The sequence below is a fragment of the Cyanistes caeruleus genome, chromosome 6 (assembly GCF_971803275.1).
Source record: "Cyanistes caeruleus chromosome 6, bCyaCae1.hap1.1, whole genome shotgun sequence".
NCBI lineage: Eukaryota > Metazoa > Chordata > Aves > Passeriformes > Paridae > Cyanistes > Cyanistes caeruleus.
Genome location: NC_141706.1, coordinates 60,539,760 through 60,559,764, shown reverse-complemented (window position 1 = coordinate 60,559,764; position 20,005 = coordinate 60,539,760). Strand labels below are relative to the sequence as shown.

The following is a 20,005-nucleotide window of genomic DNA, read 5'->3' as shown; positions in this document are numbered from 1 at the left end:
AATAGTCCAGTTTAACAACATGTCACTCTTGCTGCAGGAAGGGAGTTCTAGCTGCTGATTTACTATGTCTATAACAGCATTAGTACAGGAGCATGCATCACAACAAGCACAATGAAGCTTGAAATACACCAGCATGTACTTAGAGCTTGCGCAGGGTTCACAATCCTATCATGGAATTAGGAGGTTAGTATTTTAAGAGCAACTAATTCAGAGGAAGGATTAGCATCATCTGCTGCAACTATGGACAAGGAAAGGTGTTAGAATGCTGCTACAGGGCTGTGGAAATCAAAAACCAATTCATTTGAATAAAGAACTGGCCAACACTTATCATTTTTCTCCGAATGATCTGAAGCTGTGGTCCAAAGGCAGAGGAAGTGCAAAGTGCACCTCCTGTTTGGAAAACTCTGACCACATTATCTTGCTTAAATTTGTTATTGTTTAACAAGAAGTTAATAGTAGCATCATCTCAAAAAAAGGCAAGAGAAGAGACTGTACATACTCTTTTAGCTTGATCACATTCTGATTTACATGCATATACAAGTGTGTAAGAAAAAAAATCACTAAAGTTAAAGGTGAAGCTGAATGAACTGAAACAATCCAAATCAAAACAAGCAGCAAATAACATTTTTAGCATGCAATAAAAATGAATACTGCAAAAGGGATAAATAGTTGAGCTGTACAAAGATATATATTAACGGACATCCAGAACTCCAATACCCCTTACAAAATCATGAAGCTGCTGAAAATAGCATTCCTCTCAACAGGACTGAGAAATCCATCCACAGGGTTTTTCCTGTCCCTTTGGCTACCAATCATTCCTAAAATCCTAAGCAAACACATTTGCTTTGCCACATCCATGGCAGGTCAAGGACCTCGGGCATAGACCTGAACTCACACCAAATGTTTCAGGGACAATCTCTTACCAATAACCATCCTAGAGTTATCATCTGAATTTTCCTACTTCTTAATTGATTTTGATATGACAAATGCTGGTATTTCAAGTGTCTGTTGAGTGCTCAACTACAGGGCAATGTAGTCCCCACACCTCTGCCTCATGGGAATCACAACTATGAACCTGCCTTAGTTATGGCAAAAGTGAGTCAAAATACACAAAAGTATCAATCCCTTGGGCTAATCAAGATGCAGTGTCTGGCTCTGTATTTACATTTACAGGAAGAACAAGGGAACAGCTTTGACAACACAGGGACATTTATTTCTTGTTCTCCTATTTTAGATGCTTTCAAACCTGCCACCTTGGACTTCAGCTGTCACCAATACCATTGTAAGTTCTCTGGGAGAAAACTTTGAATCTTACAAACAGAACAGAACTTCTTGTAGCACTAGAAAGGCATTAAATTATAATTTTCAAATGAGACTATGGCCAACTGTCAAATGGCAACTTGTTGTTCATAAAACAAAATCACTGGGGAAAAGAAAAAAAAAAAGCTATTTGTAGTGTCCTCACAGACATCACCACAATACCATCTCACTGAGTGTGAGAGTGCTCTGCTGTCTCCAAACCCACAGGAAATCTCAACATCCATGCTGCTCATTATTGCAGACTTTTGTACTCACCAAGGCAGCACCTCTACTACTGTGATACTAATCCTTGGCAACCATGTGCAGCCTGTAAGTCAGAAACAGGGGAAGAGGGGAGAAATATAAAGCAGGAGCACTTACAGGATGATGAGGAGGAATACTTGACACTGCTTGAACGCGTCCTGCTGAAAGGCTGCTTGGCAGAGGCAGCAGCTGCTGTTTTCCTGGCTGCAGCTCTCACCTCCGAAACGCCCGTCTTCCGATAGGACTCCGCGCTGCGGCCCGAAAACCCCGTCCTCGACTGCGCCGTCTCCGAGTCACTGGGCACTGTAAATGAACCTGCCCGTTTCCTGGGCATGGCCAGGATGTCCAGCCGGGAGAGCTTCTTTGTCTCCGTGGGCTGCTTGGTGCCCTGAGCAGCAGCGTCCGAGTTGGAGGCTGTTTTCTCAGCATCCACGCATTCGTTGTCTGAAGCATCTCCCAGCCGGGCACGGCGTAGCTTTGAGGCCCTTGTGGGCCGTGGGGTGGATAAACTGTTGGACCGGGTGAGAACCTGCTGGATTTTCTGCACGTTTGAGGTCGTTTTGCTCTGGTCCTCCTTGGTGGCCTGAGTGTAAGGTTTCCTCCTGGGAACAGGCCGGGTTACCGAGTGCTCGTGGTCAGACACAACCGCATCTGGGACTGGAAGGTAGGGTGAGTTTGAACTTCTCTCGTCATCTGTGAAGTCAAGTGATCCTCGAGTCCCAGAACTCCGCTTCATCTGGAAGCGTTTGGTGGCCTCTGGTCGGTTTGGTGCCTCTGGCGCTTGTGTTTTCCGCTTCTCCGTCAGCCTGTCCCGCGCGCTGGGCTGCCCACACTGGTCCTGGATGGATGGCGTGGAGGAAGATTTCTCCTTCTGCAAGCTCGTGACTGCTTTGCGTTTCGGGGCACTCGCTGGGACGTTTTTGCCACTCACCAAGCTGACTGTGCTAGCCGTGTCTACATCTGAGTCCCCTGACAAGGAGTCCTCCAGCTGACCAGCAGCTTCCGAGGCCTCCAGCTGTTGGCTTTGACCAAGCAATTTGGCTTCCAGTGCTGCCAAGGCAGTTTCAGTGTCCTTAAGCAGAAGATGAGTGTCCTGACTAAAGTCCATACGAGTTGACCGAACAGCCTCTAAATCTTTAAGCAGAGGGTGACTTGAAATATGTGGGAGTTTATTTTGAGGAACACCACTGCTTGATTTATCTTTGGTAAAACTTTCCTGTCTAACAAAAGACACTGTTTCCTTTCCTGACATGTTTTCTTGATCTTGAGGAAGACTCTGATGGAGGGAAATGACAACTTTTCCAGCTGTATTTATATAAGCACTAACATCTTTGACTGGTGGCTTTCCAGGAACTGGTGTGCCAGCACACTTGAAGGAAAACTCTGGATCCTTGCTGTCCTTGTCTGCTTGAGTGTGGGACACAGTCAGAGAGAGCTTGGAGGGAACCCCTGCATCATTGCTGTCATCACCAATGTAGAACGAAGTAGAAACTGGCTCACTCACAGCTCTCACATGAGAAATCCGGGAGGCTCCTGGCTGCTGGCTCTCTGATCTACTGTCTTCCCTCATCTGCTCTAGCATTTTGCTGTTCTCTTTATATTTCTTGCCTTTTTCCGTGCTGAAGCCATCATCAGATCTGCTGGCATCACTGAGGCTATCTGGATCCAGGTCTTCTTGGATGAAGAGGCGGCTGCTGGAATCACCATAGGCTTCCACACAGTGATCCTTCACAATGGTTCTCTTGGTAACCTCAGAATAGGACTCCTGGCACACCAGGACTGTGGGAGTGGGGCTGTCTGATTTATCACTTGGTGGGAGTTGGGGAAGAAGGCGCCTTGTTCTTGAGGGCACAGAGTTTTCAGGTTCCCCAGGTTTTGGAGGTGCCCCACTTTCTGAAGGGAGTTAATTGGAAAAGAATCAATTACTCTAAAACCGTGCCACTTATTTGTTTATGAAGAGCTTGATCCTGCAAAGTGCAAGACCACAAAAGCACTCGCAAGATGTGCTTAGAACTAAGATTTTATGTAATATGGACATCAGCAAGCCCTGGCTGGTCCCTGCTCCCTTGGTTTTATCAATACAGACATTAAACTTAATTCCTTTGCTGAATCACACTGTATGTCAGATTCATTCTCCCATAATATACCTCTCAGTACAAGCACTATGGAGCATAATGACATTGCTGGCATCTAGCATCAGTCAGGCCACAGGAATGAGATGAAAAGCCATCAGACAGCAGTGATGCAGTGTTAAATACCATTCTAAACAACATTGCCCATTTGACTAAATAGATGGTGTTTTCCACAGTACAGGCTCTCCTACACTCACATCGCAGAGCAAAGTCCCAGGAGAAAGACCCTGTAGTAATCAAGAGGTTCTGAATTAGAGCTCACTGCCCCAGCATGTGTGGGCTTATCAGCAGGGACACACTCCATACAAAGAGTGTTCCTATTTCTCCCATGCTGCTGGCTAGGCCTCCATATCTGATACCACCTTTAAATACCAGGATAACTGGTTATTTGGCTGTGGTAGTATTAGAAGCACTCCAGGAGTTAGGTATCCTACATGGTGTGAAAACAGTGGCAATGATCTCTGAAACAAAGTTTTCTTCTGATTTTTACTGATCTATCTACACCTGTCAATGGCAAGAAGGTATGACAAGTAATCCCAACCAAAAAAAGTTGAAAATATTTGCAAAAGCCAACAAAGTGCTCTTCTCCTTTTCTCATACACCAAGAGGATCACAGAGTCCATAAGGTGTCTTCCAAGTTACGATGAGAGTCTGGTATCTGCCAATTTCCTTTCTCCACCATATCCAGCTCTCTATGATGATGTCCACCCTTTAAATCTGCCAATTGACAGCAAACCCCAGAACAGTCTAAATTCTCAGCACAGCCAGACACAAGAGAAGCACACAAAAAACATGCAAGTCAGGAACTAACTCCAAGGCTATGTGCAAAGGAGTCTGGCATCATAAGGCAGTCTAAGGAATCACAGCTTGGGGCTAGTTAACACCCAAAGCCCTTAAAAGCTTTCTCCTTCCCAGTTCCCTTCAGTCATGTCAAACCTAATATTTAAGAACCTCTTGAATAACTCCCAAATGCAAACCAGAGGCTCTCCCTGTCTTCAGTCCACCGTGAACTATTCACTCTGTGCTTCCCATCTCCAACTACTGTATCTAAAGCAGAAAGTAAGATACAGCCAGATGCACAAACGCCCTTAATTTCTGCTTTTTCTACCATCCTGGTTTAGATTCAGATACCCTCAAGCCACAGTGTCAGATGAGACTTACCTGCACTTCCATCACCCTGCCCAGAGACAGATCCAGAGTCAGAGTAACTATCCGCAAGGCTCGCCCACCTTGACACCCACTTCTGATTCCCTTGAGATGCTGCAGACATCTACAACAAGGTGGGGAAGATGAGGTCAGAAAGAGGGCTTGTACACAAAATCCTAGCCAAAAAATCTCTCATACTGACATCACTCAGTCTGTTCAAAATGGAAATCAAGCTACACATTACATTTACATTCAGACAGAAAATCCATCTACACCTCCACCATCCCAGGAAATCCTCCTGGACTGCCCATACCTGCGCTTCAGCCTGAGACCCATTCACAGCTTTTGAGGAAAATGCCTGGAGCAAGGATGACTTCTGACTAGTGCCATTTTCACTGATTAGATGCTGAGAACTGGAGTCATCTTTTTCACCTTTAATTATTGGTCTAAAAGCTGAAGAGATTCTGGAAAATTCAGGCGATTCAAGAACACCGAAAACCTGAAAAGATGTTTGTATGGGAATATTAAAATGCAACAAAACAAAAAAACATTAGCCAAAAATCCAAATCTGTGAAACATTAGTCACACACAAATTATGATCCCAAGGGCCCAGAAACACTTGCCAGGGCTTCCATGCAAACTATGTAAATAATTTTCTTCTGTACTCTACAGTAGCAGCTTTAAATGTATTTAATCATAGAATTCCACTCACACCCACCTTTCCTCTCTCCCTCATTATTCAGGGGTGTTGCCTTTAGCACCAGTAACTTTCACTGAACAGGAGTCCCTTTTCAGCCCAGAGAAATTTAGGATGAGTGTCAGGAAAGCTATTTATTGGCTCATTCATGAAGATTTCGACAGAGAAAATGGAAAAGCTCCATCCCCAGTGCCTTTTATAGACTAGCTGTGAGTGGGCTGAGCAAAGCAGCCTTGCACAGCCACAAGGAACTGGGAAAGGATGCACCTCTGAGATGGGTGAGTGTTTGAGCTCATTGGATAGACTCCCCCTGAAGATAAGCAGGCCTTCCTATGGGGAGTGACCAAGACTCATGCCTCAGAAGGCCCTGTTCCTCTCACTTGACTGCAAGAAGTTCAGAGGAAGATACGACCACAGAGGGTGCCTTGGCTGCACAGAGACTGCCATAAAGATCTCCACTCTCACTAATGTTAAAAAAATGTGCTTGCAATGGTGGAGGACTAAAGAACAGACACACCTTAGAACCTAAGCAAGTCCAGAATTCATTTTCTTTCTTCCTGGACAGAAACACTGAGGTTCAGTTATCAGCTCTTTCACAAGTGGCCGGTCTGCACTGCACCAAGTCTACGCCACAGTCAGGACCAGAAGCTGGACAGTTTGTCTGCAGTGTCACATGGCTGCCAAGACTACTCCCCAAAAATATTTGTATTTTTGTGGCATTTCCCCTCATATTTCCCCACCAGAACAATTAGTCAATCTAATGTCAGGACTAGGACCCTGCTGTGACCATGCCCTGAAAGCTTCCGATCACATTTCAAACAAGGTGTAAGGAACAAAGGTAATAAAAAACAAAAGAGAGAAGCTAGATCCAGGCTCATAAACACTGTATACAAAGCTTTAAAACCACGTTAAATTAAGGCTTCCTTTAAACTTTGCCATCCTCCTGACTGCATTTCACTATATCTTCATAACAACTTGCCAGTTTTGTTTTCATAATTGACCACAGATAAGAGTCAAACCTGAAAATCAGCCAACCTTTGGTTTGCCCTGAGGTTGGTTAGTTGGATGGGTTCTTCTTAAGCCTCCCTCATCTCTGGAGCTTAGTTTTTAGGCAATCATTCACTCTGCAAAATCTAAACAAGTACAGATCCATCTGGGATTGCCTCTGCCCTAGATCATACCCTTGGCTATCTCAGCCAGCTGCTGCTTGCCCTGACAGCAAGCACTGCCTTTCAAATCATGCACAGCCAAATACAGAAACATCTGCCACTAAGGCTTGTAAGCACCAGCCCTTGGCATTTCCTGTGGCCTACCATGGGATGATGCACCAGTGATGGGCTGCAGCTCCCATCCCCAGAGCAGCGGGAGGTGAGGCACTGCCAAGGCAGAGGCTTGGGAGCAGTCCTAGAGAGCAGAGCTGTTCCAGCCACAGCTGTCAGCAGGATCTGATCTTTATTCAGGTGTTGCTCTTTCTCTGAACAGATGGCAAATCCACTCTTTCACTTTTGCCAAATTCCATTTTTTTTTAAGCAAGCAGCTCTTTGCCATGGACACATTTTACCTTCTTCTACTCTGCGTTTTTTTTGTTTTGATGTTTTGTTGTTTTGATGGGATTTTTTAAAGACAAGCATCACAATTTGTTGGGGCCTATTCTTTGCACAGGTCACCCAGGCTGATTTTCCACCCCTAACTACAGTGCCCTGCTGCACCCAACTGCATCCCTGCATGGCAAGAGTTAATTTAGGCCCTCCAAGCCTTCAGCCCTCAGCTCACTGCCCAAGCACAGAAAAGCATTTACCTGATCTATCATTTTTCGTGCTTCCTCCACCTCTTTGTCCTGCGACTCTGTCTCAATGGTGTACGTGCCTGTCTCACTTACACTGTCTTCCTCATCATTCCTCCTGCCCTGGGCAGACTTTGCCTCTGGAGGTGGAGCAGAGGCAGGCTCTGGCTCTGAGGATATAACCACGCGTGGAGCTGCCGGCACCGGCGCAGGGGCTGGTTTCTCAGCGTTTGGCTTCCCAGGCTGAGCAGTTTCACGCAAGTACTCAGCCATAAAATCCTGAGCCATTTTTGACTTCCTCCCAACGCTCCCGTAACTTTTGGCTCTGGGAGCAGAGGAGGATGAAGAGTTGATCCGGTCCTCTGTCTTCTCCCTCTTGAAGGAGCTCGTTCTTTGGGTCCCGCAGGAGTTGGTGGTGGGTTTGCCCGCCTGGGCGGCGAGGTGGGATGGTGGCACTGAATTTCCCAGCTTCTCCGCTGGCAACGTATTCTTGCGCTTCTCAACCTTGTTCTTCAGCCCCGGATCCGTGTCGCTCTGGGATGAGTGAGCGCTGTGCGTGAAGGACTGGGACCTCTTCTTCCGCGGTGTGTCCTCGAAGAACTCGATGACAAAGGCCTGCTTGTTGTGCAGCATCTCGTGGGGGTCACGCCTCATCTGGCGCTGCAGCCTCGTCTGCTCTGTTGGACGTTCCCCACCCGTCGTTGTCGTCTCCTTCTCCGCCTTGGGGTCTTCGGTGTCGCTCTGCGTTCCGTCCTCGTGCCTGTTTCCTGGAAACAAGGTATGTAGGTTTGACCTTCTACTCTCAGTTGCCGTGGGCCTGTCATGACCTCACAGTTGATATTTATCATTTCAGTTACATGAAAAGCATTCTAGAAGATTAAAAAACTCCAAAGACATCTGTGTGGTACAGGGATGGCACCCCATCATAAGAAATAAAAGAGAAGGCAGATGTCTCCTGACCCCACTTTTCACCACTGGTTGGCTACCAAGGTTATTATTTATTTAAAAAGAATTCAAGAAGTACTTTCAACCTCATGGATTCCTGATTTTGTAATGGTGACTGGTTTACACAATTAATGTTTTGTTTCTTTTTTTTTTTTCAATTTAAATAAAAATTATGAGATTATTTTGCCATTCTATCCAATTACTGTAGTCCAAGACCAACCTCACTGGGTTTTGAGAGCAGAAATATCTCTGCAGGATCAGGAAATAAAACCCTCACACTGCATCCTATGAAACCAAATACCCACAATGAAACCAGATCAGAGCATTACAAGTACATGCATATCTGAGCACCCATGTCACCTCACCATCTTCTACAAGGGGAAATAAACCAGAGGCTAACAGAAAAGTTAATTTGCAGAATTCTTTACTCTTCCAGGAGATTTAAGAACCACACCATGACACCCCCATGAGTTACACCAGCCTATCACCAGCCAAGCAAAGGTTAAATCATTACTGAAGAGTTCACTAAGCTTAAACTAAGTTTATAATTATTTTCACTTATTTTAGCAACAACCATCTTTACAACTGTCCCTATGTATCAGTGCCTGCCAGCCCCTCAGTACCTTAGCTCAGGACTCTCAGAAAGTAAGTTTAAGTAAAACAAAAAGGTAAAATTAAAACAAAAAGTTAAAAATAAAACAAAAAACAAACCTTTTTTTGGAGAAGGAAACGGGTGTGAAGGCACACAACACGATTCAGTCAACGACCAGGAACCTGTCATCGGGAGAACGGGGAAAGAGGTCTCTGCGCTCTAGACTGTAATATGTAGCAAGATATACTGGCTAAAACACCACGTGTTTGAAGGAAAACTGCTCAAACCTACTTAGCAAGTTCTCCAGACTCATGGGTGAAGACCATTTATTACATCAAGTTAACTGTGAAAGATTAGGATTTAATGCAAGGTCCATTCAACCCAGGAGTCAATTCTATGAAGAGTTTCCTAATACACTCATGAAGAAAGCCAGCAAACTTTGCATTGTGCCCTGAGGGCTGATAAGCTTCACCCTTGGAAGGGAAAGTTCTTAAATTAAAGGTCTTGACTAAGAGGTCTGATGAATGCAAAATGGTGAGGACACAAGGAAAACATGCACCATGCTCACAGATGCCCCAGCAGAACACCATGCACATCCCTTCAAGCTGCTAAGACCTGAGCACCCTGTAGTCTTGATACCAGGCTTTACATTCACCACATTGTTGCTGGAAGTGAACAAATGTCAGATAGCCCCAAAGGTGGGCATTTCTGATCCTGGAGACCCAAACCTGGTAAGCAGCCAGCAGTAGTCTCCAAGTCATCTTCAAAATTAGCCCTGCCAGAAGAACACGTTACACAGCTATCGTAGATAAATGACACCTGCTAAAGCAGAGGCGGACCAGCTCCTCAGGCCATCAACACTCTATGTTTTAATCAAATGTCCAGCGTTGATTTCTTGATATGCAAATTACACAGTGAATTACCTCAGCTTCTTTCCATGCCTTATGGACTGTAGAGACGCAAATGCAGCCAGTCTCTAGTGTTCCTGTGCATCACAACTGCAACAGCTGCCCAACTCTCTAGTCTTCTCCAAGAGGAAAAAGCAAAACCACTGAAGCACATTTCTATCCCTGACAATGTTCTCCAGTAAGTCAACAAAATCCAGTATGATAGCAACATAAAAAATCCCAGCACAAACCCTTTCATCACACAGTCACAGTACACTGAAAATAAGACCCTAAATAACCAAACCAGGCACCTAAACACTGTCCCTTATTGGGAAGGACTAGAACTAAGCAATGGCCAACAAAGTAGTTGAATTTCCATGCCATGCCAAACCCTATGGCTGAGTACAACACCTTTATGACCATACAGGGTTCCAAAAAACATGTACCCAAAACAGCAATTAGGAAGTGTAATACATAAAACTCTTCATATTATGATGAGTTTTGGGGATTTTTTCCAAAAAGCTCAAAGCAAGTATTTCTTTAAGAGAAAACAAGGTATAGCTCTAATTAAGTAGGACTTCAAGTGCAAGTAGGTCTGGTAACCTTCAATATGACTTCATCAACTCAAACTGCAGTTCAAACCAATAGCTTTTCCAGAGGGCAAGGCAGTAAGAATGGAGGAATCACTGGTCTCCTCTGAGCAGTTCAGTGAATGGCCCAAGAGAGATACTCAAGCAACCATAAATCTTGCAGAATGTATTCAAAGTTGCATCAGAATCATGTAAGTCTCACCAGCTGCTCTAAGAACTGGCCTCCAAACTTCACTTCAGAACTTTGAAAATCCCCAAAGAATTCCTCACAGTGACACACTTAACAAGACACAGGTCCACAAAATCTGATGTTTTTGAACGGAGCAGGATTCCAGAGAAGCTTTAGGTTAGGAGAAGAAATCTTTTCCTACAGGCACAACGATTTCCTTTACTGGGGATCATGTGTATCCCAAGTGTACCAGTAGTCTCTGTGTCAGCACTTTCTGTCGTCCAAGCAGCTGGCTCTGGTCATTACCAGATGATCACACTTAAGACTTAAGACAACAGGATGATCATGCTTAGACTCCTCTGGACTACAGTTAAAAAGAAATTCATTCCATCAGCCAGGAGAAGCCAAGAGAACCAAATTCACTGAAATATCTGCATTTATAACCCTGCCTGACCATATGGAAATTATTTTAGACATTCAAAAATCAAAATATTTTTTTAACCAATTACTGCTGAGCTGGCATTATAGATGTAGAGGAGTCACATTAGTGTCCTTAAGCCAACATCACACATGACTTCAGGGCCAGGTGAAGAGCATGCTAGCTGCATTCAAAATATTAACAGTCATTAAAGTAATATTCTTCATCTTGCAAATTTGAAGAAGAGATAATTAAGTCCAGTTCTCCTTGACAGGAGAAGGGCTTTCATATTATATTAAGAAAGGCTGCATTTGCATGGCCAACAGAGAGCTAAGTCCACGTGACAAGACATTCACTCACCTTTAAGCGTCCTTACATGAACTGGCAGGTCACTCTTGGTACTGTAAACATCATCTCCTGCAGACTGCCTTCTCATCAGGCTTGGGTCATTCTGGACAAGCCAGTCAGCCACTTTGCTCTCTGCTGACATCACTTCTGTATGAGCCGGTTCCTTGCTGTAGGGTCTTCTCTGTCTGAGTGAAAATTTAGTTACATGGTCTTTTATCTTTATTTTACCAGGGGTACCATCATCAAATTCAATGGTGAAAGAGGCATGACTCTGTACCACAGGGGCTACCACAGCATCAACATCCTTTGTTGGGATCTCATGGACCTGTGTTTCTGGAGATTTTGATGGCTGCTGAAATTCTTTAGTTGGAATCTCAAAATAACTTGGCTCTCTCCGGAAGGCAAACACAGATTGTTCTTGGGCATCTCTATAAGTAGAAATATTCCCATTCAGTTCCTCTTCATGTTGGGTTATCTCTTTTGATCTCTCTACAAAGGCAGAAAAAAAAATGATAAAATCACGTTTTTTCAGTACTACACAATTCACTTGTTTCAACTTCTTGGAAGGGCCACTAATCACAACCCCTCTCTGCTAGAGAACAGATACACTATGTGTGCATTGAAATAAAACACTCCCTTGGTCAGTAGAGCACATGCTTGATAGAAACCTCAGGTTTACTGCACAAGTGAAAACAAGATGCCTCTTCCATATGCACAGATTGACAACAAAGGGAGTGTTAAGACCAAATGGCTCCCAAGAATTATCAGGTGAGAGCAGATACAGCTAGCTCTAAAACAAACTTAGTGATTTACTCCACAACTGCTGTTTCTAAGGGTCAAATATTTTAGGGAAAACATTTTAATTCTCCCTTATTCCAGTTTCCAACCTATACAGAGGAATGTACAAATACAAGCACAAAAAAGAAGTAGTAACTGAAAGTATTGAAACAGGATGGCTTCAAACAGTAAATATCAAAAGTCTGCCAAAATTTTGTGTCCCCTATCTTCTCCCACCCCACAGCACCTCTGTTACCTGAGTAATGTTCCTCTTGCCTTCTCTCCTCCTTGTTATTTGCATCATCTTCCCCCCACCAGGAGGGCTGCCCATAGAGCGGAGTGCGGTAAGTATTCGTTTCTAGGAAGAGGATAAGCAAATACTTTAACACAGAAAATATCAATTTACCAGGTTCAACCACATGCCAAAATGGGAAAAACATCAGGGCCAGATGAGACCATGAACCTGTTATACCACAGTTGTAACAACAGCAAATTATACATAATAATATGTTCAGGCTTTTCTTTGTTTTGCCCTCTTCTCCTTTTTACATTCTATTGCAAGATACCAACTCCACATCCCTTCACTGTCTTTCACAGCTGTATTTCCCAGATACTGATTTTTGTCCCTTTCTAGCCTTATTATACACACAAAGTGGAAGATTTTTGTCAGGACAGACTAACCACTAAAACACTAACCACAAATCTGTCTTCAACTCACCTGCAATTCAGGTGAAAATCTGACTTTCTTCCTCACCTTAATTGGGAAGGCTTTTGCTCTACCCTTTTTTGCCCCACCATGTCCTTGGGATGTGTCCAGGCTAGGGACTTTTTTCACTATTTACCACTCCCACTGTAAGTGACACACATTCCACAACAGGAAATTCTCAAAGCATTACAAACATAGGGAAAATGGTGAAGCCATCTCCTTACACTTTCATAAAGAAGCAGTAAACTCTTGCTCTCTAAAGCTTATAGTAAACCAAGTGAGTTGCATAATCATTGCAGGACAGAGGTTTTTCTCATGAAGAATTTCCTCTAGAAGAGCCAGGCTTACATTATTTCTCTGTTCAGTGAGCACACACTGAAAAGAGCAGGGCTTCACTGCAACAACTGGCACCCACTCACTGGAGCTGATCCACTGCTCCTCGTTTAGTATCCCACAAAACAAGGTTGTGTTTGGCAGTGCCTTGGGCTGCTGCTGTTTATGCAACAAACAAAAAGAATACCCAATTTGCCTGTGGTACAATTAATATTACATTTTTTTCATTGTTCAAGAGAAGCAAATAAAGTAGAATTTTTTTGTTCCTTCATCTAGAGGTGATAGAAACACCAGCATAGGTCAGGGGCTGAGGTTAAGATCCAGCTTTTTTTAGGCTGCTCCTGCCTCTGCTCATAGCAGCCATAACTAGCCACGTCTTAAATCCTGGCTCCAGCTCCAGAGCCATAGCTGGGCTTCTACTGCCAGCTGCTGCTCAACTTGTGGTTTTCAAACCACACACCACTGCTCTATACAAAGCAGCTCTCAAACAGCCCTGCTATTTTGCATTCCCTGCTTTAGTAGGGACATGACAGAAAGCAGTTGTTAGCATAAGGGAAGTCAGGAGAGGAAGGGGAATTAAGTAACTCAAATTAAAAAAGCAGCCTGATTTTATGCTGTTGTTTCTAAAGCTACACAGACCCAGTGGCCATTACTTCAGATATTTTTGTTCTAGGATCATTCCAGATATATAAGCTCATACACTGACAGTTCACAGGCAAAACTTTTGCTTTACAGATGCAGCCCACAGGCCCTTTTCAAGAGATCTTGTTCATGTTTCAAAGTTAACCATGCAGCTTCCCTTCACACTGAGGATCAAAAGAGGCTAAAAGTATTACTCTCCTCCCTGCCTAGAGTGTGTGGAAGATAAACCATGCTCCTATTATGTAGGCGGCCTTTGAAAGTTCAAAGGAGGAAGCATTTCTCACCAAGATAAATTGTAATTGCCAAGCAATATGTTTCATAACTGATGATGGGTAAACCACTCATGGGAGAGGGGGAAAAAATAATTTAAAAATCTATTCAAAAGGTTGTCAGTGAACCCTACTCCAGTGTAGGGTTTGGTTTCTCCTAGGCTGAGCAGAAACCTACCATCCTCTTTTCATGCTGTAACTCGCCCACTAGACCCCACCCCACCCATGCAGGATCTGCTCCATCAGCATCAGGCATTTTGGGCACACAATGGATTATTACCCTCTGACTTACAGTACAGATCTTAGGGTTGATGGCCAAGAGGCAGCTATCTGAGGGAAGCCAGGGAATGACATCAACACTTTAACACAAATCCATTAGCAAGAGCCAATGATGTCTGAGGCAATTTGTGCCTAAAGGGATCAACTACCCTACAGATGAAATTCAAAGACCACCTGCACTCAGCTGTTGCACAAGCAGCACCTCTCCCAAGGATGGGTGCTGTTACTGCTTGTATCTTGCAAGGAGTTGCCTCATTACAGCTCGTCTATCCAGCACACCCCAGCCCCAAAGATCCCAAAGGACCCCTAGTCTAGAAGATGCCAGTGATCCATTCCAAGACAATTTTGTGTCCAGCAGGGCAGAAGAGAGCTAAGAGAGCTCACACCCATCCTGCAGGACAGAAATTTTCCCAGAAATTACTCAAAGATCTGTGTCCCATTTGTGAGTACAAACACAGGAGCTTCTGCCTTTGTCAGCCAGGAGCTTTTCTACTACAGGGAAAAGGCAGCCAGGTGAGTAAGTCAGACTTTTGGTCAGACCTCTCCTGTTGATGAGGAACTTTGGGACTGCAATTGAAGCTGAAGGGGGAAAATGAAGGATTTATGACGAAAAATGATCCAGCTCCTCTGCTGTCTCAAATTTCTCTGAGCCCTAATAGGAAATTACCCTAACTGCCCTTCTGACAAAAGCTAGCACAAAGTCAAAACCCCAGGGCAGGTCTAGGAGCACCTAAAAAGAGTGCATCAGGTTGGCCAGTCCACCATCCGGGTGGGAGACACTGCACTGCACAGCAGCAGAAGGCTCCTCATGCCCCATGGCCCCACCTGCAATGCCTGTTACAGCATCTGTGACAAAGCTGCACATTTCTGTGTAAGGTGTTTCGCTCCCTTCCTCTCCCAACCTCCACAATGAACTGGAACTTCATTTTAAAACAGCAAAAAGCACGGATGGAAAGTTGAGGAGAGAGTATCTTGCTATTCAGGGACAGTTTCAATATTTAAGGAGTAATTAATATTTCCACTAAGCATTCATATTAATTTGCATTTTGAATAACATTGTCAAGTGACATAGTCACCGTCACTCTTGGCTATTGCTGAAAGCAGACAGACCCTGAGCCAGAATAAAATTTCTCTGACTTCAGAAGTGTGTTGTGGTTTAACCCCAGCCAGCAGCGAAGCTCCACACAGCTGCTCACTTGCTCCCCTACCAGCAGGATCAGGGAAAAAGTCAGAAGGGTAAAAAGCAGAAAAGTCATGGGTTGAGATATAGAAAGTTTAGTAAGGATTGCAAAAGCCACGCACAGAAGCAAAGCCAAAGAAGGAACTCATTCACCATTCCCATGGGCAGGCAGGTGTTCAGTCATCTCCAGGAAATCAGGACTCCATTACACATAACAGTGACATGGATAGAAAAACAACCTCACTCCAAACATCCCCTCCCATTTCCTCCTTCTTCCCCCTGCCTTACATACTGAGCATGTGATATGGTCTGGAATATTCCTTTGGTCAGTTTGGGTCACCTGTCCTGGCTGTGCCTCCTCCCAGCCTTCCATGCAGCCTCAATCTCCTCAGCAGCACAGAAAGCAGAAAAGGCCTTGGCCCTGTGTAAGGCCTGCTCAGCAGTAACAAAAACATCTCTATATTAACCACTCTGTGTTCTGCAAAAATCCACAACACTGCTCCATACCAGCCACTGTGAAGACAATTAACTCTGCCCCAGCCAAAACCAGCACAAAGAGCTACATGAATTTGCTGCCCTGCTCATGTCAGAAGTTTCTGTCCCTTCTAATTTGCCAGCACAACTGACACCTCTCCCAGCTCCAGCTCTAACACAACAATATTGTAGAAAAAGGGAAGGGGGTGGGGGGGGAAACACGACAGGAAGGCAGCTAAAACAGATGGCTGTGACAGAAGTGGGCCAGGGAGCAGCTACACATGCAGCTGTGCCAGCGGGCTTTGCTCTTCACCAGCTGGGATCCATTTTGGGTAGCAACCTCAACCTGGACCTGCAGCATCCAGAGCAGCACGTTTTCCTGTGTCCTGAGACATGCAAAGCACCCTGAAGCCACCTCCTGTCTGTTCTGTTTTAGTGTAAGATGGATGCTCTTGTAGGAGCAGACAAACTAGGGGCTCACTCCAGTCAGCAGTGAAGGGAGGAACACCAATGAAAATGAACTGCTCAGTCATTTTAATGACATGAGACTTCCTCCAATTGATGGCAGCTCGTTACCACCTCTCTCCACTCCGTGCCAGGCTGCCCAGATGGTGCCAATTCATTTAGACATATTTCTTAGCTCATCAATTCAGGCAGGCAGCCTGAAAACCATCCTTTTAGATAACTGAATTGAGGTCAGCTCAAGCATTCAGCCAGATAAATACTGAGCCACCAGTGACGGTGTAATACAGGGAAGACCACGGACATACACATGTTCTGCTCCTGGATTTCAGTCTTTGGGGCAGTCATTCAAAAGGAAAAATGAATTTCTGTGTTTTAGCACAGAAAAAGGGTAGTCCATTTGCTTAACAGTCAGACAAAAACGTGGCCTGTTAAATTAATACAGAACTATTGATCATCTGAAGGAGAGGCACCAAAAGAGAGAATGAGACATGTCAATACAAAGGGTGCATTTATAGGGAAGTGAATCACGCAGAACAACGAGGCCACAACCAGAAATACAGTCCAGGTGATGAAAATCAAAGGAGAAAGATCGTGTTAAAGCTGCTTTCCATCATCAAGCAGGAGGAAAAGCTTTCAAGACAAGCACACAGCTCCCACTAAACAGAGGGGTCTGATTTCCCTTGAAGGTGTCCCCTGTGGTCAGGACAGGACTGAGGACTATGCTTTGCCCAAACCTTCACAAAGCTTCATACCATCATGAGAGAGAGACAGTCAGCAACAGCAAATTTCTTTGTTCACAGAAGCACACACAGCTTTGAAACTCTCTCCTGCAAGTCATAACAAAAGCATGAGAAATCCAGCTTGCTTTAAGTCAAACTGTTTTTGATTCATTATTAATAACAATAATGCCCATCTCCAGAAGATGCAGAGTAGCTTTCTTACAGCAGAGGCCTTGGGGAAAAAAAAAAAAAGATGATCTAGCTACAACATTTTAAAAAGAATTCCTTACATTCCCTGCTTTTTAACTCCTCACCAAAATAGAGAATTCAGACCTAGTAGAAATAATCATAAAGCAATTCTCTGATTCTTTGCCACACAATTTATTTCATATGTGCATGGTTAATCTAAGCCCTGGTCTTTTGGACCTGCTGTGAACGTACCAGGATCCCAGAGACTTTCAAATGAGGCTGACGATCACAAATGTACTTGTATCAATTACATGGCCAAACCTTAAACATGCTGCAGTTACCACCACTCTAATTCAGGTAAAAAAAGCAGATATAACACCACTCCCTTAAATTAAAGGCTAGGGCAGAGCTGTGTGTCTAAATAGCTGTTGCCATGATCTCATGGGGAAAGCAGCCAAAGACCATGGAAACCACTTCACAACTGGGCACAGCTCCCACTGCCTCCATCCATCCTGCCTGCTGACCTCAGCCCTGGACATGAGCAGGACTTTCAAGTCGTCCACTCTGCTGAGAGGACTTACTAATGACATGGATGCTGACCTGATGAATGAACCTATTTCACAGATCCCGGGAGAAGCTCCTGCAACTGGTCCTACACCTGGCAAATGATGATGCCCATTTAAAGTGGACGCTGCAAGCAGCCTCCACCCCTGGAAACTCAGGCCTGCAGCAGTTATTCAGAGGTTAGTCATCAGATTCAGGATTCCCAGTCCCATCAGGCTGTGGCAGCTTTGAAAAAACAAAAAATTAAGATCAGCCAGAGGATTTAACTATGTGTTGAGAACAGAAAACCACAAAGTAGCTTATCCCATCGAGTACCTCAACTCAGGTAGCAACAGATGGGAACAGGGATTGTGACTGTCTTGAAATTTACTCAGTTGAAGGCTCTACCTGGCTTCCTAATCACTTAAGTCTTTAGACATGAGAGCTAATAGCTATTTTTAGCATTAACTAGCTGAACTGTGGACACTTTGATTCATATCCACCTCCAACCCATAGGATTAACCAAGCTCCTTGCTTCAAACACTTCACAGACTGATGATTTTTCTGCTTGCAGGCAACATACACCCAAAATCTGCAAGTTCAACAGCATAAAGACTAAACTGACTGTTTCCCATTCATTCCCCATGATCTCTTTATCCTCAGCCCCTCACCTCCTCCCATTTCTAAGCAGCTCTAATTGTTCACATTGTTTTGTTAAACCTCTTCCCTGAAAGCCTGCATTCCCTCTGCCTCTTTTCCACCCAGGCCCTGGGAACCGATCCTTCTAAAGGCTTTTGTCAGCCCAGACCTTGCTTTAATTAGTCAATGCAAATTCCTAAATACCTACAGACTTAGCAAAACAGCTCTTTCCCTAAAGCCTCTTTCTGCTGCCACTAAACAAGCCCACTCCCCATAAGAACACGACATTCTTTTCACTAATCATTTCAAATTGCTGCCACTCCTCCCAGCAGCCGAGGAGAAACAGTGCATGTGTGCAGCTGAGGACAAGGTGAATTAGTCACATGGCACATGAGAAAAGGATCCACTGAGCATTCTGCTCACATGACAGAGATGCTTTTGGGAGAGTGAGAGACTGATTTAATACTCAGGCTTCTGCTTCCACAGGCTTCAGTCCAATCCAGCAAAATACTTCAAACAAAAAGTCCTGATTTCCTCTATCATTCAGTGGGGTTAGCAGCACTTCACAGATTTTTTTAGCTCTGCCCATCAGTCCCACTGCATGTGACATACTTCAATGCTGCTCCCCAGTAAGAACACAGAGCCCGTTTTGCCTTAGACCTCTGGTGTGTGCCCACTGAAAATGACAGAAACATAATGCAGGTCTGCAAATCACAGGCTAGAGAAACAGGTCACCTTGCTCAAGAGTCACTCAACGTCCTGGCTTTGAAGGCGTTCCAAATATCCCCTGCTTACGCTATGTAGGTTAAAATCAATGAGAGTGTATTTTGGAAGATGGCAAGAATAAAAAACTGAGTGTTCACAGAACCAGGCAGTAGCAAACACAAAGTGGTTCCAGTTACTGGCAAAGCTTTCCAGGAACCTCCTGCCCCTTGACAGGCAGAGCTCTTCCCCTAGTGGGGTTCACCTCTTCTCACCCTCCCCAGTGTCACACTTAATCCTTCACGATTCCATCCCTTTATGTTCACCCTTGTCAGGCTCAGTCCCAAACACAGCCACAGCCAAAGCAACACGAAGAAAGGTTTTCTGGTGCAAAAAATGGGAGTTGGGCACACGGGCACATGTGCTTCCCCACACAGCTGGAGACAGAGAGGAGCCCAGGGGAGGCACATTACACTCTTTTAGTGCACTGTGTCAGCTTAGGGGGATGTTCATAAGGACAATACATGGGAGATCATGGTCAATCAACCCGCTCAAATTAGTTATCATGAAGCCTTAACACATTTAACCAAAGGTGTACTCTTTTCTAGAAAGCTGCCATACCTGTCTCTAGGTAAACTTACCCAAGATGTTTACCTCACTCTTTTACTTGCCCATCCCCTTTCCTCCATTCTTCCTGGTTCTTCCTCCAACGGAGTGGGCAACTCTCCCTGCTAAACCCTAAAGCTTTCCAACTGCTCTGCCATCCTGAAGCCACAAGACCACCACTGGCAGTCATGTCACCAGTATGCTTTAAAACC

General features: G+C 44.5%; 1 protein-coding gene across 10 annotated transcripts in view; it reads right to left on the bottom strand.

Moving 5' to 3' along the window:
* The window catches only part of CEP170B (centrosomal protein 170B), a 54,160-nt gene that overhangs the window by 12,795 nt on the left and 21,360 nt on the right, over positions 1–20,005 (bottom strand). For 5 of the 10 annotated variants that reach the window (XM_086895657.1, XM_086895658.1, XM_086895661.1 and 2 more), the window contains exons 7-13: positions 12,304–12,405; positions 11,283–11,759; positions 8,978–9,040; positions 7,337–8,088; positions 5,155–5,340; positions 4,857–4,965; positions 1,681–3,456 (exon numbers count right to left, since the gene is read on the bottom strand). In XM_086895657.1, the coding sequence (XP_086751783.1) occupies positions 1,681–3,456; positions 4,857–4,965; positions 5,155–5,340; positions 7,337–8,088; positions 8,978–9,040; positions 11,283–11,759; positions 12,304–12,405 (3,465 nt within the window). The remainder of the gene's footprint in view (positions 1–1,680; positions 3,457–4,856; positions 4,966–5,154; positions 5,341–7,336; positions 8,089–8,977; positions 9,041–11,282; positions 11,760–12,303; positions 12,406–20,005) is intronic. The other 5 variants (XM_086895659.1, XM_086895660.1, XM_086895663.1 and 2 more) reach the window with 1 other exon arrangement.